The sequence below is a fragment of the Melospiza melodia genome, chromosome 1 (genome assembly GCF_035770615.1).
Source record: "Melospiza melodia melodia isolate bMelMel2 chromosome 1, bMelMel2.pri, whole genome shotgun sequence".
Lineage (NCBI taxonomy): Eukaryota > Metazoa > Chordata > Aves > Passeriformes > Passerellidae > Melospiza > Melospiza melodia.
This window is the reverse complement of record NC_086194.1, coordinates 80361616-80388558: the sequence shown is the minus strand read 5'-3', so window position 1 is coordinate 80388558 and position 26943 is coordinate 80361616. Positions and strand designations below refer to the sequence as shown.

At 34.2% G+C, this 26943-nt stretch overlaps 1 protein-coding gene across 3 annotated transcripts in view; it reads left to right on the top strand.

The window, feature by feature from the left end:
• The window catches only part of ATP9B (ATPase phospholipid transporting 9B (putative)), a 155398-nt gene that overhangs the window by 35625 nt on the left and 92830 nt on the right, over nt 1–26943 (top strand). For all 3 annotated transcript variants that reach the window (XM_063159571.1, XM_063159562.1, XM_063159581.1), the window contains exons 6-7: nt 6022–6080; nt 12406–12457. In XM_063159571.1, the coding sequence (XP_063015641.1) occupies nt 6022–6080; nt 12406–12457 (111 nt within the window). The remainder of the gene's footprint in view (nt 1–6021; nt 6081–12405; nt 12458–26943) is intronic.

Sequence of the window (26943 nt, the reverse complement as noted above, 5' to 3'; positions counted from 1 at the left end):
GGAAAAATTCAGTTAGGCCTGCTATACTAAAGTACAGGCTAATGGTTTGGAGAAAGAAGGCTTTGTTTCTTGTGAATGAACAAACTTGATACTGATTTAATTAAAAGACTGAAAACCGATGCCACTCTTAAGAGTCACTTTTCAGAGTGGAACTGCACTTTATACTGCTCTAGCATTTTTTTTTCCTAATGATTTTATGACTTGTGCTAGTTTTACAGACTTCTATTTGAAATATTTATTTTTTTCCATCTTAAAGTGAGAGAAACTGACATAGAGATGTTAAGCAGGTTTCCCCTGCTCAAACTAGACAGTAGAAAAAGTTAAAATTAACAAGGCTCAGTGTTCAGTTTTGGTTGATAAAAATGAAAATTTAATGAAAATAATGTCTAGTTAGTTGTTTTCCAAATTATGTGTTTACTAAAGGAAAATAGACATATTTGTTGCAATAGAAGTTATTGGGATCTAAGTTGTGATTAATTACTTCCATAAAAATATTGTGGGTTGGCTGATTTGTATAAACAATTTTTTTTTTATACAGTGCTGCAGAAAATTAAAATTGGAGAGTCTGTGACTATCTATTAGGCTTAACTTTCCATTGGAGTCTTTCTTAGTCTTGGGGAATACTAAACATGTAAAACATGTGAATGCTGTCTTATGACTTGCATGTTGCTAGTGTAACAACTACCAACTTTTGAGGTTAAGAGTATTCATACTAGTAACTGTTGAAGACTTAGAATTTCTTTCTACTAATTCAAAATCTTGAAGATGTATTTATTGTAATCAGCTTTTTTAAATAATTATGAGCTGTTCAGAGCAGGAAATCAAGGGGGAATGGGGCATCTCCTTTAAGTGTTACTTATTTGTAGTTGGACAGGTTAACATCCATAGGCTAATTCTGATTCATGATACCCAGTAATATGCAGTTCCCTATTTGACATGTAACATGGAAAAGCTCCCTATGTTGCATGGTCACCCCTTGTTGAATTTGCAGTGTGTAACTTTGCACTTTGTGAGCTGGTGAACCTGCTAACCATGAAGTTTGAATTGTTTCTGTTTTTTGAACCCTTCATGGCAAGTGATGAAACATGCAAATCAGTAAATGCATTGAAGATTTAAGTGAGCACGTCAATTAAGTGTACCTGTCTCATGTCTGTCATGTGATTCTTTTCCTTTGTTTACTTGATGCTTGATTATTGTATTGAACATATTACATTGTTCAGTGTATGAGCAATTCTGCTGTCCTAATCTTATCAAGATGTTTGCTGCAAAATCTGCTTTGCTGCATATGAAAGTCTGCAGATCCTTAATAGACAGTTTTCAGTCAGCATTCAATTTTAAGTTGGAAAGAGGAATTTCTGTTTCAGAGCAGTTCAGCTGCATATCCTTTTCTAGAGTAGAAAACTGCAGTGGGAAAAAATTTAAACCTAGGCATGCAGGTTTGGGAGGTCTTCTGTTTTTCTTACCTGAAGGACAATTATACTTTTGATACAGGCTTATATACAGTCTACAGTAGTGTATAGGCTTTACCTATACACTACTGTACACTACTTTATTCTCTTGTGCACTTAGGTATGCCCAGTTAAGTGCCTATAAAAGACTGCTATTCTGAAGCAGAATCACCTCAAGTTTATAAACAGGCTATTATCTATTTCATTAGCCTGTTAAAAGCCAATTGGATAATAAAATTGTAAAGAAATTTTAACTTTTCTTTTCTCCCTTTCCATTCTTGAAGTTGGCAGTTCTGAACCTTTCCTAGTGAGGTTTGTCTGTGCAGTGTTACTGAAGTTTCCAATTAAAAAAAAGATCAAGAAGAAAATAACTTACTATTGTAGTCACAATTACTAGTAGCAGAAGAGGCCTGCATCTGTCACTTTATCTCATGATGTTTAACTTGTTGCAGAACTCTCACTTTGCAACCTGAAAAACAAAAGAAAAATTGAATGTCAGGAGAAAAAAGTTCAATGAAATAATTCCATACAGGATTCAGGTGTGAAAGCTTAGGTCTTGGCTGTATCCTTAAAAGCTATTAAGGAATGTAATCGTGTTGAAAACATACATTCAAAATTGTGTGAAATTAGGAAAATATCAATAACCACTAATTATTATACAAGAGGAAAAAGTATGAAAGCTAGTATGTTTCTTTTGGAGACCCAAAGTGATTTCAGCTCTTCAAGAACAGGTTGTCCCTCTGCTTTGAAAAGCCAGTTCATTAAGAAACTACACTATATCTGAATCTAGAGGTACAACATTTTAGGTCGTTATTGCTTGTAACATTTCAGACCTACTGATGATTTTATTCCTGATATTCAGATCATTTGCAACAGACAAGTTTTTAAAAAATTACATAAATTTTGTCTGATTAGGGAATCAGTGCTGTCAACAGAAACAGAATTTGAAATTTTAATGTAAGAAAGAATTTTAAATAGAGCCAGAAGAGAGGAAAAATCAAGGGGACTGTTATTCCACTTTTTTGCAGCATTGAGGAGGTTGGATAAGGAAGAATTTTACCCAAGAGTAGACAGGACACATGGGTGAGAAGCTAGGAAGCTTGCTCTGAAAGATCAGCATCCTCATCTTGGACTCAATGGTATTTTTCCTCTGCTGCCTGCCTGCTGTGTTGTCCTCCAGCTTCCTGTTATGTTATGTGTACTCTAATTATGCTGACAGTCCAGGCTAATAGATATCAGGAAGAGCTTTCAAAGGTCTACACTGCCATCAGTCAAAAGAGTTTTGTATATATGGGTTAGAGACAGGCGCCATTACTAACTCCACAAACAGTACTTCAGACAGTATTAAAGGTACCACGGGTAAGGTGCAATAGCAACTTTAAAAGAATTTGAAAATGCTGTTTTCAGAAGTGTCTGTTCTTTCAAGAGTGGCAGTCAGGTGATGGAGACACTTTTTAATAAAATGAAGCATAGTTTATACCCACATTTTGTTTACTTCATTTCCTATTTTTTTGCGTGAAGTACTTGTTAGCACATACGAGATATTTATTAGTTTTTCAAATCATTGCAGTTCATTTAAACTGGCTTTATCTTGGGAGTAAAATGACTTACTACAGACACATTTCAGTGTTCCTGTTCTGCATAATTTTATACATTGCTTTAGGCGAAAGCCTTGCGCCTTGGTGGACTATAAAGTCTGGATGCGCAGCCACTTCTGACAGCTTTGGACTTTTTATTGGTAATTACACAGATGGTGAAGTGTGTTTTGCTATGGAGATGTTTTTAGAGAAAAAATAGTTTGCAAAAATAATTTATGCAGTGAATAACATTGTGTCTTTTTTTTCCTAAATGCATCTTCACTAAGATGTAGTACTGCATTATTTTAATGTTCTCTGAAATGATATCTAATGAGTCTCATTTTTGCTAGCATGAAAGAAAGCTTTATGTTGACTTTCCAGAATTTTAAGTTACTTTTTTAATTACTGCAGCATTTTGTAATTTAATATTTAATGTAATATATTCTGCCATTCAAATTTATTGTAGAATTGTCCTGTATGTATGAAAGGCCTTTTCCTTATGTGCGAGGATGTAAGGGATGATCCAACAAGACATGTTAGTGTCTAATGAAGAGAGCATTCTCTGTTATACTAAGCACCTAGAAAACAGTCTGATGAGGAAGCTTTTCAATTCATTAAGAGAGATTCCTGGAGTTGCTAGATGAAGTACAAACACAGGTGCAGTGTGCGTTCTTCTTGGTGTACTTGGCACCAAAAATCTTTGCTTTATATCTGCCCTACATCATGTTACACATGAACATTCTACCTTCTCTTGGTCTTTAAGGCTTAGTGTCTTTTGGTCTTTACTGTAGGTGCAGTTATGGCCTGACTGTGAAAATCTTTTTGTTTAAGCTGATAAAATTGCCAGTAGTTACATTTGGTTAGTACCTCTAACTAGTTTTACTCATACATAACTGTATAGGTAGTGTAGATCTGTGACTTGACATAGCTCATACTAGAATTTTTGTGGCTGTTGCTGCTATAATCAAGTGATTGACTGATAAATCGATGAGAATTCTTAGCAGAAGAATAGAAAACAATATAGGTAATGCTATTCTTTTGATAAACCAGCAAATTTAGAAAGCAAAGTAACGCGACAATGTTTCCTCTGGTATATTCTATTCACTTCTGGTCAAAACTTCCAAATTTTTAAGGAGAATTCACAGGCTTGTGCAGGTAAGCAGGTGAAATATGTTGATTTTATGTCAGACTGTTCTTTTAGTGGTTGAGCTTTAGTTACTTTAAATTAAAAAAAAAAAAAAAGATTTTGAAGCACTGACACTAATTTAATATCTATAGGTATCTTGAAATTCTTGTAGAGAATTGCTGATGTTCTTGTTACAGCTTTTTATACTTTCAGCAGTCTTCTCTTACTTCCTCTCACCTCACCACTTTATTTATTGAAGATAGCATTTGTCTTATATTTGAGAGCAGAGGACAGAAAGTGCTTATGGCAAGTCAAAAATTGAACTAGTGTAAAAGGTCGCTATCAGTAGCAAAGTCTGGCTCTCAGAAGTAACTTTGCAGACAGGCCAAAGAAAAATTGTGATTTTTCCTGACATTGCACATTTTTGAAGTGCTATTTTAATGGAAAATGTATTAAATATTAGCTGTATGTTGCAGGAATACATCTATTATTGACTAAATTAGACATAAAGCAGCTGCTGCTTTTGCATGAAATTTTAAAGAGCAAGTACTCAAAATAATTACTCATAATGTGAATCTTACTGCCTTTTACTAAATGCAAATATAAGTATAAGGAATTATGGTCTTTCTTTACTGAGAGTTGTAATGAGAAGGGTCTCGTGGATTTGCATCCTACCCTAGTTTTCTTTGCTATACTTAGTATAAATGAGATGTGACTGTGCATTGAAAATCTGCTACTCATAGTATTTTTGACTGAACTTCAAACTTTTTGCTACTCATTCTGTGCTTTTGTGTGTCTTCTGTTCTGATTCATTCCACTTGTCATTTAGAACTCTAACACCTTGCCATGTTTTGACATGATTTCCATCTTATACCTGCTGCTTGGAATAGTGGTAGTATTTCTGTTGAGGGAAGATCATACTTACAGGGGCTCAGGAGGCTATTCAAATATGTGTGTGTGTTTATATCCTCAGGGAATTTTGGGTTTTCGTTTGTTTTTAACTCAGGGAAGCCACTTTATTTTGGAGTTGTAGACCTGGGACTAGAACTCCTGAATTCTAATAACTCAATATCAATATTCAATATATATTCAATATTCAAGATGAATAATAACATATTTTGGGCAATAGCTTAACACCTCTGTCTCAGTTTTCCAGTCCATCAAATAAGAATGTTAAAACTTAAGAGTCTTACAAATAATAATACCCTACAGAATGTATGGAAATTAAACAGGAAAATGTATTGTATATATTTTTGAGTGGGTTGTTCACAACAGTTACTGAATGGGCAGCTTTAGAGAATGAAAAACTTCTATTTCAACTTTTGATATTTTACTTTTCTAGAATTAAATCTTTATGCATTTCTTTGACTTCAGAGAGTTTTAAGTCTTTTCTGCTATAATTGCCAACATTATCAGACACTGCCGACAATTACATCAGGAACTTCAGTGGTCAGGCAAAGATACCTGTTGGTAACTGTGCTGTGAATAACAGCTCATATGTGCAAGACTGCTCCATGACTATAAACCTAACAATTCTTCTCAGACACAGAAGTGCTGCCTAGTAGATGTGAAAACGTTTTTTTCCAATTTTGCAACTCTATTACAGATACTATAGATCAGACTTGAGTATCTGCTATAAGTATTTTTCCTCTAATACTTCTACAGTGGCTAACTGGTTACAAAAGTGGAATTTTTTTAAACCACTGGGTTATTTATTCAAATAGATGAAATGTATTTATCAATGTATTCAGCAGAGATCTGTTTTGTATCAATTAGTAGCATCTATAAATAACACTTGCATTCTGGAATTTATGTTCTTGTTATTCTTTATTAATGTTGATTACATTTCTTCTTTTTTTTTTTTTTTAAGGTAAAGTGCAAGTTAAGAGTTCAGACATACAAGTTGGAGACCTCATCATAGTGGAAAAGGTTGATACTTTTAAAATATATTTTAGAGACTAAAGATTATTAACATGCTAATTATCTTCTGAAGAAAAGTGTATCAAGGTACTTATCTGTGAAGTCCTAACTAGCTAGTATTTTAGTTCAAGTCCTATTTTAGAATCTTCAAGGAAGTCTATTATAGAATTAATTATATTTTAATTGAATTTATATATTTATATTTTATGAATAGTTACATGGTTAAATCAGTCTTGTGGAGGGAATGCAACTACCAGATTAAATTCCCTGAAATGTGCTCTGCTGAATGTTTTAAGATGCCTCCTTACTGACACCTTCCTTCTGATGTTGAATCGGTGTTTCTCTGTCTGAAACTTTCAAGGATCATCTTTATTTATACATGTGTGTGTATATTTATATATTTGTGTCATTTTAATATAATATGTATCTAACTATATATAATTAAATAATAAGAAAGTTTATATGTTTTTTAATGGACAGAAAGCTTTCCAGTTTGTTTGCAGATGGTGAGTGAAAGCTGTGAATTCTTCCTTCATCTAATTACAACATTATAAATGTTATAATAAAGATTGTTGCTTATTTCAGTTGCCTTTCTGGGCTACTAAGAAATTATTGTGATCTTAGAAGTCAGCTTAAATTTGTTTTCAGAGGTAACTATTTTTGCTTAAAATTATTCTGGAAAAGTGACTCACTTTCTGGTGCCTGCAACTAATTCCCATCACACTTTGCATCAGAGAGCTGATTCATTGAGATACTGGAAGGAGGCACCTCAAATTGAAGCTTGTATCTACTTCTGCTTCCTTTGGAAAACTTCTGTTTCCTTCCTTTCTATTTCTTATAGTTCAAAGAAAAATACAATACACCCAGATCTCATTTGGCTTGCTGCTCTCACCTTAAAATAGATATATTTTCATGTAGTTTTCACCATTTCTTGCTTTTTTTCCTGTTATTTTTTTCTCTGCTCTGTATACCTTATATCTTTTTGGGCCCTTCTGAGCAGCAAGTACTGGGCTGTACAATAAAGGCACTGGTATGTCTGGCCTGTACATCAGTTTTGCTTTATACCTTGTTACTTCAGAATGCAGGTGGAATTGGCTTCCACGTGCTTGCTTCTGCCTATTCCAGAACTTCTAGGAGACTGAGATATTTGCTTTGATTTTTATTAGGAAAGTTTTTGGCCCTTCTTGAACCCTAAACCTGGAATTAATTATTATAGAGTGCAGGGAAGACTCTGATGGCTACTTAGATAATCTGCCTTTCCTGAAATTCACTGTGATCCATCTGTCTGTGGGATTATAGTAGAATTTGGAAAACTGGAGTTACTTTGGGGATCATTCTGTCATGCATGAAGTTGCTATTTTAGCAGTATTTGCAGTAGCTTAGATCTTATATGTTGTGAATACCTGAAGTTTCTAATGAAAAAAGTAATGTTTAAGGATTTAGAGAAATAATGATTAATGGGCTTTTTGATGAAGATTTGAGTCAGGTATTGTCAGTAAGATGCACATAATGGTTTGAATGTAGTATTTCAGCTTCAAGCTCCCTACTGCCCCAGCAGAGCTGTCTTTTTTCCTTTTGACCTAGCTGGGGGTGCTTTCAGGCTAATGAAATTAAATGTTTTCTGGTTCTGTTGAGGAGTGTATTTTGTTGGAGCAAGCAGTTTTCAATTTCAGAGTATGACTCTTAAGCCAAAGAACCAGTCAGGAGTGAAATGTTCAATTGCTCACTCTAATGGCAGAGAAACAAGTTAACATTGTATTTGACTGGTAGATGCATCAACAGCATCTGCAGTGAAATTAATGACTCACTTGAGCTGAAGATCCATATGTTAACTAGTGACTGCATCACAAATACTAACAGCTTAGGTGAAAGGCTCTTCTAGATTTAAACTTTTAATATCCTGTGATCGTCTTTTTTTTTAATCGTCCTAATTAATTTCAAAGTATTTCTTAAGTGACTGTAATATGCTTAATATAGTTTAAAGTAATAAATCTGTTGTTCCAATTGAAAATTTCATATTGCACTAGTAGTAGGCAGGATGAAGCCTGAACAGATGAAAACATTGCCTAATTTTAAAAGCTCAAAGACATTCATATCTGTTAGCTGAACAATGCCTTGAGCAGTCATGCTACTTCTGGATGTTCTCCTTGGCTTGTGTTAAGATATATGTTTTGGTTTGCAGTGGAAGCAGAGATGTGCATAGTGTTCCTAAATAAGACAATTGAAAGGATGAGTTGTTGAGTTCAGATATTGTTATTTAGACACTGTACCTTATTGACTGTTTGGAATACATTTTGGAGATGGGAGGAGGCCATAAAACTCAACAACATGTTTAATTAATAATAATAACTACAGATTTATGAGACAACATTTAACAACACATAATAGTGATTTAAAGCATGAGAAGAGCTTTTTCTTCAAACCTTGAGAGTTTTTCTTGGAGCGGTAAAGGTACACAATTTTTACTTTAATCTTGTGTGCAAAGTGAAATTAGTCCAGTATTTGCAAGGATTGCAGCTAATGCTAACATGAAGTATTTCACAGCATGCAGATCCAGGAAGATAACTGGGAAGTGCCTGTTCTATTTATAACTCACAAGCAAGTGGGAGTATTTTAGTTAATGATAGAACTACATGGTCCATTGCATGCATGGAGAAGGAAGGACAGCAAATGCAGAATTCCAGGGGTCTGTAGCTATGCACAATTGAGGAGAATTAGAAGACTGACTAGGGAACAGGAAAAGTTTATGTAAATAACAATTTCTTGATAATAACATGAGAAAAACATAAAATTAATTTGAAAGCTACGAGAAGAGTATTTTTAAGTGAATATTGTAGTCTGTGTTGCAGGGAAGTATCAATGTCTTTATGGGTTTCTTGTTTACCAGTTTGGCTGGTATTTCTGGATGGCATAGTTACTTATGGGAACCCTAGAGCTGGGGAAGCACTTGCCTTGTATTGACCATTGGCTGGCTGTAGTTAGATCTCTAGGACTGAATCTAGAAGTCTGTAAATACTGAGATAAACGGAGCCTTCCTTCTCTGGATCTCTAATTCTGCCCAGATTCAAGAAAAACAATGTATTCAGTAATTTCCATTACTTACATATTCGAATTTCAGTATATTTTAATAAGCATTTCTGGTATAATCTCCACGGTAATTGAGATTATGTAGTTTTTTCACGGGTTTCTGAATGCTTGAAGTTGTATCTGTTGTCATTTTAACTTGTTCTACTTTGATAAATATGACATGAGAGGGCTAACGTGATTGACATACTGCTGCTGTTTGACTGTGACAATGTTCAACAGAATTTAATTTTCTCCATAATGAGATGTTAAAGATTTTTGTAGCATACTTGCCATCTGTTTCTATGTAGTCACACTTTTATAGTGACTAGGTATGTATCTGCAGGGCTATCTTTGCTCTCCAGAGTCAGCAATAATAGTGACAATGTTTTTGGTGCCTAGTACTCCTGTAGTGTCTTTCTGTCCACTTCCAAATTATGAAAGATCTGATAATAAAACAAGATGTCAATTTGAAATACTTTAAAGACAACTCAGTCTCACTACCCTACATGGTAGGATACATTCAGATACATATATGCAGAAAAGGTTTCATTATTTTACAGGAAAGAAAAATGAGCAAGAGCGAACACAAAAGAAGGCAAAATCAATATCTAGTTTTTGCATTAAAATGAGAAATATTCACATGGCTAATTTGATCACAGTCTATAACTTTCTTATTGGGGGTAGAGGGGGAGGAGTTGCTGATCACCCTCTGGTGATCAGCGTCAGGACACGAGGAAATGGAATCACAATGGTTTGCAGTGACAGTACAAGGAGTAATGGCTTTAAATTGAAACAGGGCGGATACAGATTAGATAGTAGCCAGAAATTCTTCACTGTGATGGTGGTGAGACACTGAAACAGATTGCTCAGAGAAGCTGTGTATCCCCTGTCCCTAGAAGTGTTAAAGGTCAGGATGGATGGGGCTTTGAGCAACCTGGTCTAGTGAAAGGTGTTCCTGCCCATAGCAGAGGGTTGGAACAAGATGATATTTAAGGTCCCTTCCAACCCAAACCATTCTATGATTCTATGAATGAAGCTGTGTTAGGGAAAGTTATGGGAAAAGGCTAGTCACTGAACAGGATTCCCAGAGAAGTGATCCTGGCACCAAACCTGTTTGAGTTCAAGGACTGTCTGAATACTGCTATTAGTCAAATGACTTAGTCATAGATAGTCCTTAAAGCAGCAGGGAGTTGGACTCTGTGATCCTTATGGGTCCCTTCCAACTTCAGATATGCTATGATTCTGCCCAGTTTTGTCAGGCATAAAGTATCTGAATCTTGCATACTCTGTACCAAGCTAATGTTTCATTCAGTCAGTGTGAACTTAAATGTGTCCTCAGTGGAAATTGGTAGTGACTGTTAGGTACCTCCTTTTTATTACCAGAACTTTTATTTAATTCAGTATCAGATCATTTGACAGTTATTTTTGCAAAATTTTTGGATGTTAGTGAAGTGTTTTAGTTTGTTTACAAGTAGCTGGAAGTTTGTAGGCATGAAGTTCAGTAACCTGAAACTCATGTAATGGATTTATGTCAGAGCTGGCAGGGGAGCTGCAAAAATGTATAGCTAATCTATATTAAGACTGGATATCTGTTTAATTGTTATTGTCATTTAAGGACAGAATTATTTAATTTTGAAGTTGTCTTTTCCTTTTCCTCTTTTTTCTTTCTAAGAGGTGCAAAATAATATAGTTTAAGGTTAATATTTTTTCTGCATTTTTTTTCCAAATTTGAACAAGATATTCCTCCTTGAATCTGGGCTCATGGTGGATAATAAATTTCACTACAACCTTAATTATTAGCTCTTATAGGACAAGATTCAAAGAAATGCTGTACTAGTTACAGATGAACAGCCTCTTCAAGGTGAATAGTGTTGGATTACAAGCAAGTGAACTTTGTAAAAGCATAAAGAGTTAAAATGGGATGTGATGCAGATTAGGAAATACTAATGGATGAAAATGCGTCATTTTAAGTTATGCAGATGGCTTTTTGCTACCTATGTAGAATTTTCAGGTAGACTAAAACATGCATCTGTGTTTTAGTGTTTTCCAATTTCTTCATTTTTCAAGCATCATCTTTGTTTATGATAGTAGCCCTCTCTGTAGCCCTTTATGGCCCCTCTTTATGGAACTTCCCATAGAGAATACAGTTACAATTGCTTCCAGTCCCATTTATAAACTGGTGTTGCTGAGAGTATGTTACAAGGAGTGGTGAGAAGTACTGGAGATTCAGAGAGTTTGCATCATGATATTTTGGAAGCTAAGCCCATAAAACACATAGCCTGACAGTTGACTCTGGCAGATCTCTTCAGATTACGCTATTCCAAATGGCACTGTTGTGGTGGCATGCTGATTTTGGGAAGGTTTCTGTGGATTAATGGAAAACCTTTTTTTAACCTTTTGAGTCCTGTGTCTTGCAAATTTTGATATGTTGGTTATTTTTCCTTTCTCTGGTGTTTCATTCCTAAACCCTGTGTTGGCCATGTGTAACTGGTGCTGGTAGATGCCTTGGGAACAAGTGGAAAGGGAGCTGAGGATTTGGGTAGTTGTGTAGCAGATACCATGTGTGGGAGGCTGGTGTTGTTCATCTAGTTTAACCTGCGAAAGCTTAGAAAGCCTTTCTATGAGGAATAAATAATTGAAAACTTGTTACAGACAATTTTGTGCTGGAAGGGGAAATGACATAACAGGTACATCTGACTGTGCATGTGATTCTGTGTCTTAGTGAGGAAGAAATTTTGTTCATTTTACATATGTGGAATAGGAAAATGCTGTTCCCTAATTTGCTATTTCCCCTGTGTGTGTTTGTGTGTACTGGAAGAGAGAAGAATGCTCGGTATACATAACATTTGCAACTTGAGTGCCAAGACAGATATTTTAAACTTACCTTCTTTTTTTTTTCCGTTATGTGTGCTAACTGAAGTCAGTTTTGCTCAGTGAAACTATGTTTTAAAATATTTTGATTACATATTTATATACTTGAAGTACTGTTTTCAGTCAAGAAAATGTTAATCTGTTCTTCAGGTATTTATGATGCACTTATAAAGAACATCTGAAAGGATTAGCTGTTGTTTGCTTATGGTATAATTTTTCGAAAATATTGATTTCTGAATTGCAAATGCTGAATGTAAAGTACTGCGAGAAATCCTATTTTAATTGAGTTTCAATCCAAGTGTGACCTTTTGGTGATAGATCTTATTGGACTTTTGATTGGAATTCACTTTTTTTGTACTTAGAAAAAATATACCTTTTTTCTGTCTTCTTCTCTCAGAATCAACGAATCCCATCTGACATGGTGTTTCTGAGAACCTCGGAAAAAACAGGTATGTTTTCACAATTCACATTGGTTACATGATAATGTAACCACAATTCTTATTGATTACATGGTTGGTAGTTTTGGTAGAATTTTAGATTGTACACTGTGGCCAATTTGAAATGGTTGAATAGATTGATAGAGCTCTTCCTTCATCAGATTAATGGGAGAGAGTCCATATGTGACAAACACGTTATGCTTGGACTATAAACCAGAGGTAATCTTACTGCCAACATGAGACTTCTATAGATATGTTTCTCTACATGAGTGGTTTTATGAGCTGTTTTAACAAAAGATTTAAATATTAAAAATGCTAAAAATATTTAGCAGATAGATTTATAAGACTGCATTTTATTAGCATGATTTGTCATTATTTTCACATTTTGACATGATTTACAACTGATCATTGTCTTGCAACATACCTTTAAATGTCATCTGATTGTGTTTCTGTTACTACATTTGCAAGAACTCAAATCTGAACCTCCTAATATATGTTTAAAATAACTATTTTTGGAAAAATTTATTACAATGATCTGAACTCCTGAAATAACTTTTTTGGGTTCTTTTACTTCAAAATAATACTGCCTTTTTAGTCAGTCAAAAAAAAAAAAGCCAAAAACCCAGGAATTTTCTTGCATGAGAGAAAGAAAAGTGCTGCTTGTTAGCTCCATTACTCTTCACATGGTGATAGGGGACTACTCTTAATCTTTGAGAAACAAATATTTCCTTTATAGGAACCCTATAAATTATAGCTGTTTTGTAAACTTTAGAAATTACTACTGGATGCCCCTGTGTATAACTCAAATGAGTTTTCCTCCTTTATATTACCATTTCTCTTCAGATCCTGAAGAACTGTCTGGTATTTGTCAGACAGCACTAAATTTCACAAAGCTAATAGCTGTGATATTGGTAAGCTCCATATTAGTGGCACATAGTATTTCACTGTGGCACTGAAGTTCTATCATATATTTCAGATAAAAGCCTAAATTTGTAGAGATCATTTGAAAGAGAAGACAAAAATACTTCTGATAGCCTACGGAACTCCGGGAGAGCTATATATTTGCTAAAAGAAGAAATTTCTGTATAGTTACTGTGTCTTGTTGATGCTGATTACATGCAGTGGACATCTATAACTGGCCTGGAGTGACAGTCTTCTACTGGTCTTATATAAGCTCCATTTTTGTTAACCATCCTCTGGTTCAGGATACAGGGATTTTATTTTTATTCCCTCTCAGAACCTCAATCTATTAAAAAGCCTAATTTTCTGTTTACAAGCAACAGGTTAACTAGTTTTATTGGTGCTGCACTTCTTTAAAAACAAAAAAACAAAAAAAGAAAGCAAAACCACGCAAAAATAATTTCCTAAACTTCAAGCATATGGCATTAATTGTTTTTTGACTAAAGAGTGAACACTTACATCTGTAATTGTTTCTTCCTGATGTTGCAGTTTTGACTGATTTATGCTTTAATTTATAGTTGAAACTTGTAAGTACTTTGTGAAATAGTTTTTGCATGGTTTTATCTATATGTAATTTTATCTCCTGTGTAATAAAGCAGTTTAACTATAGCTTCTTACTATAAATCTCTAAAGAGTAATGAACTCTTTAGAGAGTTTGAACTAATCTCAAAATCCAAACCTCCCTGTAAGCTTCTTTCGGGGTCAAGTACAATTTTCCAGCTTCAATATTTACATTACATATTAATGCAGTCTGCAGCACTGCAGTATCCTACACCATCACTCAAAAGAAGAAACAATTTGAGTTATAAATAGACAGCTTACAAAGTTCATCCAGAAACTTACCCCCCCCACCCCCAATTGCATTTTTAGAGTTTTCTAGGATATTTTTAACTGTGCATAGCAGAAGCTGCATTCTGGGGTATCAAGCTTATTTTGATAAAACTAATTTCTTATTAGCTATATTTTTCCTTTATCAAATGCATTGTCTTTTAGGTAGAATGATCTCTTCAAAGATCTGCTATAATAACTCGATGTCAATTGTGTGCCTGTATCTAATTTCTAAGTTTCCTATGTTTATTGATCAGACTTTACAGAACTTATAATCTAAAGGCTCATATCGGTGGCACTTTCTTTGGTATTCATGTGACAGTCTGTAACACTCGTATTCCTCTCCTTCATGGATGGAGGCAGCTAGATGGCTGTTTGTATTTTCAGTCAGAATTACTTCCCAGGGGGATGGAGCAGGTGGAAATCATTCCTCAAATGTGAATTCTTTGCTGCTGTCTGGCTCCCTGCATAACAGAGGTTTCCAAAAGATTTTCATGGACTTCCAAAATAAAGAAAAACAATTTATAAAATTTAGGCATGAAAAGCTTGTGGAGCAATATGTTGGAGTTGTATGTATTTGAAAAGGTAGGAGGGGATTATCTATGACTGAATCTTGATTTTATTCATTATATATGGCAGAAGTGACAAGAAATTTGGATGATTTGTCCCATTTATCAGCTTTCCACCAAATAAAAGGAAATGTTCATGCTGAGCTGGCTGCAAAAGATGGTTTAAAGGTTATTTTCATTTTCTGTATAAGCAGGCAGCATGCCAAAATCAACTGACTACCTTAGAGTAAAGCTGTTATGCAAATGTAGGCAAGATCTCTGTTACACCAACACAAAACTCCCTTGCTGAAATTAAACTAGATCTTAAGTGGCCCTTAACAAAACTTTCCAGGATCATTTTTAATTTGTTTGGCATGTTCTCTGCATTTCATTTGTCTATATGCCATCTCAATCAAAAATCAAAGGCTAGACAGGGCATTCCAGAGATCATCAAATAACTATATTTGTCCCCAGAAACTGACAACTGAAGCGTGTGTTAACAACTTCATTATGGGAGCATCAAAGATACTGTGTGTGTAAAAACACAAGAAAAATTTCAAAGATAAACTCTTTCCTTCTGTGAGCTACAGTCCTTGCACTCCTCATTGGCTGTGCCTTGGTGCAGTGTCTGGCTTCTGATCCAGCTCAGGTATTCCTATGGTAACATGTGCTCTGAGCATGGGTCTAGTCCTGCCAGAAAATCTGGTGCATGTGACTGTAAGACTCAGTGTTTCTGGAATTTGTGCTCTTTCTACATTCAAATGTGAAATTTTGAGAGGAATACAAACTTTACAGGGTGACTACAAAGTGTCAAAAAAGAATGAATTAAGCTTATTTTTTTTCCAGACAAGCTTTTTATTTACATTCCTCTAATAATTCCAGATTGTTATTATTCATGGTGAAAAGCTGGCAAATGTAGTGGCAAGTTCTGAGCTAAGCAAATGTTGATTTTAGGTATCAATTTTTGCCAGGTCCTGGAACAGATAACTGTTGGGAGTTACCAGCTTGGCTTTTCTTTTATTCATATGGCTCTTTCATCCTCTCTTGTTTCACAAAACCTCAGGGAACTTGCTAGTTTTGAGTCCATTGTGCTGCCAAACTAGGTTGAAATCGGCCACAAGTCAAAAGCTGCTGGTAGAAAAATGGCATGGCAGAATAGCATTGTACATGGAATTACAGCTAAAGGAACTAATTGTGTACATCTGCAGCTGGAATAGCCAAGGGGTAAAAAGTTTTAAGTCTTGTGATATGCTCCATGGACACTAGGACTGCAAAAGATTGTTTCTGTATTACTGCTAACTACTTAGGCCTATGACAGACTAATCACAGTGCTGGAAGGGTACTGCAGGAGTAGAATTGCTTAATCTTAGTCAAACTCTTTTGATTGTTCCCAACTCCTCTTTGTCACAGATAGTGCTTTGTGATGATATGGAAGATAGAGCTGCATTTTCTCTTTAGCATTTTCTGGTGAAACTGAACTTCCAAAGGGTGAATAGGAAGTGGTTTTCGTGGTCTGCTTCAGCTTTCCTGCCCATAGTCTTCTTTCCTAGCACAAGTCTTCTGCATAGAGTTAAATTTTTTGGTAGACATTTGATTTCATGTAGAGTAACAGCTATTGCTTCTGGAAAAGTAGGATTTTTTTTCAAGAGTGAGAGTACTGCTTTAAAATATTTCTCTTTTAACAAACTTGTAAAAGTTCATAAAAAAGATGTATATGTAGATGTCTGGTAAAATAAAGTCACATTTATTTTAATATCTCAGCTGCTTTAGATTTCACAACAGCTACTAAATTCACAAAATAGATTTTTGTTTTGGTTTGGTTTTTTTTTTAATTGTAGAGGTGATACTCTGGAGGGAGCAACTCCCAATGGCTGATCAGTTCCACTGCTGTCGTGCATACTCTCATGCAAACGTTTTTATCATAAACCAGTTTTGGACTGTTTGTCTTTAAATCCAGTACATAATAACGTAGTGGTGTGGACATTGCAAAACACTGTCCTCCACTACAGCTGTGCAATGCAAGCATAGGGAAATGGAAAATCATTTAAAAATTCTTACAGTCCTTTGTGAAGAACATTTAACTCTTTCCAAAGTAATGCAAGTTGCACAGTTGCTGCATGCAGGATTTTTCAGGTCACTCTTACATTGTTCTGGTGCTTACTCGTCAACCAATTTCTCCAGCTTGTCAAGGTCCCCGTGGACATTTTCCATTGCATAGATCAGTGTTTTGTATTCCACTTATGAAATTATTTAAAAATGGTATTTTTGCTCAGGCATAAAATACTAGTTGCAAACATCTTTATACTTTTTAGAATTGTAGCAAAAAGAGTCATCTCCCTTGCATTAAAATTTGTAGTTAAGTTTTCAAGATTCTTTACTTGTAATTACTTTAACAACAATGGTATAAGGAAAATGTGGGAATAAAACAGGAAAATAATTTTTATTTTGAGGCTTTGTAGCAATTCATTTCTGTAGCAATATAATTCTCAGATGCGATTTTTATTTAAAATGCAAACCATTTAACTGGCATAAACTCTGCAATGCAAGTACAAGCCTAAATAATCATTCATGCAAGTTGATTTTCTGTTGGAAGGAGCTGTGAGTTAACCAGTAAAGGCATACACCAGAGTCTACCATCTCAAACAATGTCTGCTCATTAAAGACATTTTTTTGAAAATGATGAGTTCTTAAGCATTTCTATACAAAAAGAGAGCATTGTGCTCCCAACTATGTTTTACTTATTTAAAATACCTAGTTTTGTAGGTCTTAAAAAGCAAATATTAGTAGAACATTTGTATCAAAGAATGAAACTCCAAACTCACTGCAAGGAAAAATATAATAAAGGTGATGCTAGTACTGTCTATATATTCTGGACAGTTAGGAGTGAGTGTTCTACAAATAACTTGATTGTCTCAGTCCCAGCCTGGCCTGGAACTTCAGATATTTGAAAATCAAACCAGAGGAGAAAATGTCAGTTTGGAATTCTGTTGTGCAGCTGATGTCACTTTTTATTTCTTCATAAAACCAGCTACTGCAGAATCATAAGGCTGAAGGAGTTGCATTTGTCACACATTCTGGAATTTTCTATTATGTTTAGAAAACAAGTGTTGTAAAACCTACCTGTCTGGAAACTAAAATGCTTTGAAAATCTATTGCTATAGAGAATGATAAATGGCTAGAGTTAAGTTTTGCACATACGGCTAGATAAAAGTTTATCTTCAGGGCATGAGTAGCTGCCAACAATCTGTCCAAACTACTTTAATCTGTTTCTCCCTTTCAGTTCCTATTCCGTTTTTAGCATTTGATTTAACTCAGGCTTGAAATGTTTTGGTATCTGCTTTAAGCCACTGAGTACTGGTGATTTGATGTGATCAGCTACTTGTTTAAAATGTAGTCAGATAGTATGAATGTTATGTAGTGGAAGGAGGTGGTCTTGGCAGACGTTAGGCTCCAAATAATATTCTACTCTTCTATTAGAACTGTAAAATTACACAGTAAAATATTATTAGAAGACATGATCAGATATACAATCCGCTATTATTTTATTTTTTCTGCATACTTGTCTGACTAGTACAATCCATGTGTTTCATTAGCTTTGCAGCAAAATAGGTGTTAGCAAAGAAATATTCTATTTTTTTTTTCTGTATTTAAAAAAAAGACTAGTAATAGTTGAGAAAATTCATGTGTAAGGAGACTGTGTGTTGTGTTCGCATAAATGAGCCTCTTCCTATTTGCCAGTGAGAATGCATTTTCCCAGAAATTTGAGGGGATTTGGTGGCTTGGCTTGAGTAGCAGCCTGAATGTCCTGAAATCCCAAACAATTCCCCATTTTTGGGAAACAATGTAGAGAAACTGAAGGTGAGATCATCAAAGCAGATCTCAGAAGCAGGGCAAGTCAGGCAAACAAATATATGTATATTAAGTGCTGATAGACTTGTTGATATGTTGTCAAAGGCTTTGAAAGTAGAAAAACTAAAATTACTCTTGCAAAAGTAGATTTAAAGAATTCCTTGTGTGGAAGTTTATAACATGTTGTCTCTAAAGCATCTGTAAAGTCCAGTGTTAAATCTTCATAGCTGAGTCTCTTGTTTCTTTCCAGTTACCAAACAGTAAAGGAAAATTTGCTTTTCCCTGCTAAATTTTAACTAGAAATTTATCCTCATGTTTTTCACATGCCTGTTGTACCCTGATGGCTTTGTCAGCTCCTTTGACTTGTACTTTTCTGTGTTTAAGTTTTATGAGATACCAAGGCTTTTATTTCTACTCCTCCTAATTTAGTTAGACTGTCCTTCAAGTTGATTATTATTGCTGCTAAAATCTTGGAAGCAAAACATGTTCTCAGTGGATACTGGTATATTTGGCCATATGCTTTTCCCAACCTCCTCTGTGAGCTCTGCTTTCATCAAAAGAGGAAATGCTCCTTAAGCCTTCTACAAGCACTCTTCTTTGAGGTGTATATGTACTTTTTCATGTTACTGGTCTTTAGAAATACATAAGTGCATTAGGAACATTGATGGGGACAGTGAGTCCTGCTATGCTTCCAGAGCTCTCAAATCATGGAGCTGTTTAGCTGGTATTTATATTTTATCTGAAAAGGGAGAATTTTTTCAGTGTTCTAAGCATTGTCTATGGCAGGCTTTTTGATTTAGTCATTACTCTGAATATGTAAATAATGTACACCATCTTGTATCTGTATCAATGGCTTTCTGCAAAATGAGATTGCTAGTATACATCAGATGAATAATGGAGGAAAGTGGGGCATCAGATCCTCTTAAAAGGAAAAATTAATGTTTTTTAGTATCCTTCTGTATATCTTGAATAATATAAATCAATAAGCCAGAATTTTAGAATGTGAATACGAATTTAGACTTTTTAAACTTGGAACATTGTTTGCTATATCTGAAAATTCCATAATGTTTTAATAGAGATAAAAATTCCTGAAGCGTAGTGAATCAATACCACAATTCAAAAAAGATGCAATGTGATCAAGCTTGGATTAAAAAACGTCCAAGTTCTTGTCAATAAGGAGCTGTGATGAGTTTAGGGGTATCATATTGACTGTGTATTAATACATGGTATCCTATAAGACCATCAGCTGATTGTTTAGAATGTAAATGAAACTGTTCATGGATCCAGTGACTGATGGCTTAAATTCCAATTAATCAATTGCTTCATCGGTTTCTTAATCAGATCAAATATCTCAAGTACACACAGTTCTTCTCTGGTCTTAAGAGAAATTAATGCTTTTAAACTAATTTAGTCTTTCATAAATGTGTATCCTCTGGAATGGTGATGGAGCTTAAACGTTTAGGATGTTTCAGGTGTCTTGCGGTTTTGTTCCTCCTAAGATGCCACCATAATTGAAAGCTGTTCATTAGAATAGTAAATGAAACTCTGTACTCCAATATGTCATCTTGGTGCTGCTATTCACCTTGTCATCAGTTTAAAATTTTCATGTACATAGTCACTTAAGTAATATAAATGATTTAAAAATTAAGTTGTTTGTAAATGATCTGATGTTCAGTGTGCAAAGTCAAAGTCTGTTTTCTTTTGCTGAGTACATTCTAGTAACCCATCTCTTTCAATGTTTTCCACTTAAAGCTGGGAGGCTGGTAATATTGCCAGAAAATATAAAGCTGTTTATGGCACTGCAGTTCCACATGTTTCCCACTGACCCATCAATTAATTCATCAACACTTGACACAAGCTCTTCACTCTGACACTTATACCAGTTGATCGTAATTTGATTGCCGTTAAAACCTTTCTTTCCTGACAACTGTTGTCAATTATACAAAATAAAATCAAGTATTCATAAGTAGGCTGTAATAGGATATAGGCAGACAGATTTAATAATTCAGTTTTGCTGAGGCTTGAAAGGCATTAGTTGTAGCTGTTGTTCTCATTTGTAAAAAATTCATTGGATACAGGTCTGGCGAGAGAAGGCAGACATAATTTTATTTAGTTAGATTGGACAGAGAAGAACCCAGACATGTAGTGATGGTTTAGCATTATCTCTAATTAATAATAACTGACAGGAATTCTTATCAGTTACATATTATAGAAAGTAAATGTAATTCACTTTTATGAATTTTTTTAAAAAACAATACCTTTTCAAGACTGGGGTGCCTTGCTTTTATTATGCTTGTAAAATATGCATATTCCTGTACATCTGCTATATACAACTAAATTATAGTTGCTTCCCTCTGATGCATCTTCCTTACTCTATAACATCAAAATGTGTGCTATGGCATATTTGAATTATACCTATACGTTTACTTTAGTGCTTATTGGCAAGTCGACTTTTAAAGCTTGCTGGTAATTGGCAAAAAAATTGCAAGCAGAAATCTATTAACTTTAATGTTTTTTGAGAGAAAATTAAATACAGTTTTTAGAACTTCTGTGTTGATTAACTTCTTATACATTATTCTTTACTGTGTACACTGATGTTTGCAACAAATACCATAGATGGGTTGACTGGTAAGGCCCTGTGGATTTCCATGTACTTGTGAAATCTAAAAATAGAAATATTGAAAAAAATAATTTCACTCAAAATGCTGATTTAATAGATGTAGTCAAAGACAAGATCTGCTCTAAATTATTGCTCAAAGCAAGAGCAGAAATTGTGAAGGATCAAAGTGTGCAACTCATTTTATGATGTGTCATTTACTTTGTTGCTTTTTAATGCTAGTCTGAATAAGTTATTCCTTAGCAGGGTTTCTTTTTCCTGAATTGAAAATCCTCTTGAGTCTCATCTCATGACTTAGAACTGCTTTCTCAGACCCTTCCTACAGGCCAGGAGTCAGGAAATGAAAATTAAGTTTGGATACTGGACAAGTTGGATAGCTTAGTTATGTCAAGAAAGCTATCTTAATTTTTCATGTTGCTATTTGTCCAGAAACATGGCCAGTCCTGGAAAGCAAGCATTAGCATATTTTATCTTTAGGTATTAGCATATTTTATCTTTAGGTATTAGCATATTTTCCAACCTTCTCTTTGTAAAAGCAAAGCCAGTAGACTTCATGATCAAGAAGGAAGTAAGGAGGAAGCTCGGTCTTTTCATCATGCCACTCTACGTAAACTTTTTGTTTGCCATTTTCAGAGTCTGATTTGCTCATAATTTCCATCAGTTGATGAATTCATTTTGAGGTATTTGGATTCAATTATGCAGTCTAGGATTATTCAAGAGTATTACTGCCTAATAAAGAACATTAGGTCATATTTTCATACCTGGTAAGATATTCTGTGTCTGTCTGGCTATTTAAGGGCACCATTAGGCTACTAAGAAAAGTATACAACAGAACAGTCTTTGCCTAAAGCCATGTGTGAAATTAAAATGTCTATGATATGCAGGAATGTATGTAATCTAACGCAGGAGAGGCTACAAATAGCAGAGTTTTGATTCTGCGGCAAACTAAATCAACTTCTCTAGGCCAGTTGAGATTTCCTTTCCCCACATATTTCAAATATTAAATCTCAATGTTATTAGGATAACATGATTTTTTTTTCATTACAGCTTTCCATTAAAATCAAGGGATGCAGTTCTACAAGGAATAAATTATTTTCATTTTGTGAAGTAATTGCTTTAGTCTGTCAATTTTGGGTTTCTTGTGTTAAGCAAAAGTTCTATAAAAGCTACTTGTTTAACAGGCTGAATATTAAGGTAATTGTTCTGAGGAGAAATTATCCATCTTTCTGCTTAACAGAAATAACGTTTCCAAATCAAATAAAATAGAAACAAATAATTTAATTAATAGCCAGCAAATTTTCTTTTCTGACTGAATTTCTAAATAAACCCTGGAAGCTAGAAATCATTTAAGAAAATACGTAACATCCCAAGTAATAGCTTGTTTTCAGAAGCTTAATTTAAAAGATGTATTTAATATTCTGAAGTATGTATATAAAAATAAAATGGAAGTGTTTGATATTATTAAAAGTTCATATACATTACTATAATTTCAGGAATTTAAAAACATCTACATATAAGGAAAATAATACATAAGCTATGATTAGCAAGTTTGGTAGTATAAAAAAATTAGGCTGGTGATAACCTGGTGATGATGCATAGTATTAAGAGAAAGGGTATGATATAAATGTGTTTTACTTGATTAAGGAGATTCCCTTTCTGGTTTTGGGGAAGAATTTTTTCCTTTTTTTTTTTTTCTCTCCTGCACATTTTTTTAAGGTGAAAATATTCCCAGCTTTTTCAAAGGATGACCTGTATTTAGTTTGAGAATTTTAGTTCAGGATTCCTAGAGGCAGGTAGGTAACTGCTGCATGTGCACATGTACACCATTCCCAAAAGCATTAGACATGTACACGTCCTTCAGGTATTATCTGATTGAAGCCTTAAGTCCATCACACACTAAGTAGAATTCTTCCTGCTTACTCTGTATTAACAATACAGAGTTTGTTTGACAAATCTAGGCCAGGCATATTATGGCTCAAGATTAGTGCCATCATAGATAAGCTTTTTTTATCTCTATTTCAAAACACTGTAAAAGCTACTGAAGTAAGCATTACTTTTCTTCAATATTCTACTAACACACAAAATACCTTTAAAAATGTATTTTTATCCATGATATATCAAAAAACATAAATAAGAGGTCTTAATAATTATCAATGTATCCTTATAATGTGAAGTTACATAGTTATTTCAAGTTCTTAAAATCATTTAATCCTTTGTATTGATGTGCAATTTTTCCTTGGAAAAGTAACCTTAGGATAAATTCTGGACAGAACTCAAATAATTGAGCTTTTCCTAAACCACCAAACAGAATTGTGAAACCAAAACAGAATTGTAGCTCCAAGACTTTCCTAAGCATCCAACTTTCAAAGTTTCAGCTGAAAAGGTTTCAAAAATCAGTTTAGTTGGTCTTTGGGCAGCACTTTGCATGCATTGCTCTATGTTGATTTCTGCCTGTCTTCAAGTGATTAGGTTCAATGAATATTACATACTTGTAAATCAGTTTAAATGTGCTCATGAAGTTTGTACCACTTTTGATAAATGCTTAATCTATATAGATCCAGTGTGATTTCCTTGAATTAATCTTAAATTCTAATTCAGATAATTCCAAAATTTTCACTTGAATGATGGAAATAAGTCTGATGTTCACAATGTACAACTTTGTCTACTAATTTTAAAGAACTGTATAGTTGTGGGAAATGAGCAGCTGAGTGCTTCACTGTGTAAGGCAGAAGTTTTAATTTTGTGCATTCTTCTTTATATATAGCCTTATGGAAATTTCTCATGTTCAGTGTGTAATTAAATTTTTAGTTTTTAGTTTTTTCTTTTTGTAAACAGCTACTTTTGATTGGTAAATACTTAAAATACTTAATGGCATTTCCTTAAATGCCTCATTTTTAAAAGCAGGACAAACTTCAAAAAAATTCTTGTGTGCTGTAAAATAATTGTCAGGTTCAAGAGCTATTTCTGTATTCAGAAGGAATAACAACTCCTGACATGTGTAGATGATTTGGGGATTTTTTTATTTTTCTGGCAAGTCATATTTGGGTTAGAAATGTAAGAGACTTTTCACATTGTCCTAAAGTATGTAACACAATTTCTTCTGAAGTACGTAACACAATTTTTACTACTTTTTAATATAAGCTTTTTGGTTTTAATTTTGTTATTGAGGGAGGAGGGTACAATGCTTCCAAGCATTTTAAAATGGAAAAATAAAAATACATTTTTTTTCAAAAGACTTTGATTTTTAGAAGTTTTATGTACTGCTGACTCAAATACCTCTCAAAGGTAAAGTACACGTGACTTCCACAGAATACACAGTGGAGAATATTTAGTTTTACAAAAATTAAAGGTTTTTGGTAGGGGTGAAGAGTTCTTTTTTTATATTTTCCAATTACATATTTAATCTTCCATGTTTATAGCTTAGTTAAGCTGGGTTAACTTAGAGAATAGTTAAAATTACTTAGTCAAATCTACTGCAATATTTGAGGTGGAGGAGAGGATTGTATTGTTTCGGTTTTGCTTTTGTGATCACTGTTGAAAGCTGACTTGGCAGAAAGCAGTCCTTTTTTCTGGATAAAAGGGAAACAGGCTATGAGATAAGTTATTGATGAAATTAACTGCTGAAGTGAAGAGGAAATGCAGCTGGCCAATACATGTCATAGTGTGAGCTCTATTAAATGAATATATGTGCAGTCAACCATTCACAGCAGCCACACTGGTCTTGAACTGCATTGATCTATAGTATAATTCTAAATGAAATTGATGCAAGAGAGCAACCATTGACAGCAAGGGTAAAGAGAACCATGAAATGTCTTGTACAGGAAAGGTATGATGGAGACTAGGCTCATCTATGCCATGGACAGAAAATGCAGTGATACCGTGGTGTTTCTAGGTGTTTCTAGGTACGTCACACTTCATTATAATGCAGTGGATGTTGCTGACTCTTCAAAAAGTGCTTTATAGTATTTTATTCTAAGAAGAAAATTCATTAAGAATTCTATTAAGAATTTAAAACCAGCTTTTCAAGAACTTCGGACGCAGTTTTGCAGCTTGCATCTCTGAGCTTTTGTTGAAATTTAGCAGTGATAATGTTTTCTGAGAGCTGTCTATATTAACATTTAAAAATTTGTTTATTTACAATGCCCTTAATATAAATAGAGCTGTTACATGAAAGCTTGTAAGATTCTTTGAAGTCTGTTGTGCAAGAACACTACCTTTTAGTCAGGTACAATTTCAGGTGGCTTTCTCTCAAGCATGTCTTTTCAGGCAACCATTCATCAAACTGCTTAATTTGCAGACTTTGATGGATAAAACATTGAGTTCTATTAGACTTTACTTACACCAGGCTCCACTTGTCCTATAAAATAATCTGTCAATTTATGTTCACTGGTAGGTACGCTTTCGTGGCATACTGCCTTGACACATTCTAGCAGACCTTCTTCTTGTCTATAATGAGACTCAAACCTGGACAAACTCCTTTGCAGTGTTTCCTTCCACCTAATTGCTACCACATCACTTCTGGGGGTAAAATTACTTTGTTAGTTTTTATTGGATTGGTTGAAATACAGACAGAAATATGTGTGTGTTTACATTAATGTCTGTTAGTTAAAATTTATTAAAAACTTGTAAAATCTATTATTTGCAGACCCATAGCACCCAGTAACAATAGTGTATACATTTGTTTAGCTGTAGTATAAAGGAAATTGTAATTACTACTTCAGAAATATTTACGGCTTCTCTAGTGTAGCAGTTGTGAAGTGTTGCTAAAATTTTACCACCTTTTTAAAAGGCTTCAAGCTTAGTAGAACGGCAGTTAATTTTGTATTTTTAATACATATGTGCTGTTTGTGTGTGGTCTTTTTTGAATCTTACATTAGTAATGCATGTAATACTCCAGACTTGATGGTATCCATCAAACTATGTATGGGGGTAAGGGTAGGCTCTGCAGCGGTCTCAGTTTTCTGTTCCTTCAATCCTGGTCTTTGGTCTGTACAGCACACTGATTCTCTTTGGTGTATATCAGTGTGTATCTTGAGTTTCCCTCATATCTTAAGTACTTTGCATGTGTTGACAGGTTTCTTTAGTCTTGGACCACCAATAGTTGCAGATGATTCAAAAATACTTCTTTTAAGTATCATACATTCAATTCCACGTTGTTTTGAATGCTGTCCATATTAAGGACTTGTTTAATTTTTTTTTTTTCAGAGAAGGCAGGAGACAATAAGCACTGAAAGTTTGTGATGTTATACCAGCATGGAGAAAAAAAATACAGTATTCTGTAGTGTTGGAATTGTACAAGTGACAGAATTACATAAAGAAATGAAATTAAATCTTTTTCAACTCAAGTTGAAGTTGTATCTCTTGATGATAATATTTGAAAACCTACTCAGAAACTTTGAAGAAATCTGTAAACGGTTTTTAAAGAATTCTCATATCCATCACAAAAAATGATGCTCAGTGCCCATGACAGAACATTATTTCCATTCCTGTAAAATGTGGCCTGAATGTGGGTAAAATCAGACATATTGCTAAATTTATTAGAAAAAATGGTGCAATTGTGTGATATCTAAAGCATTCCTGGAAGAGAGCACACAGACACTCCAAAATACAAATCTTTTACATCTTGCACATTTATTTTAAAATGGTTGTAAATTGTGGGTTTTTTCGCTCTTTTACATGTTTTTAACCCAAACTGA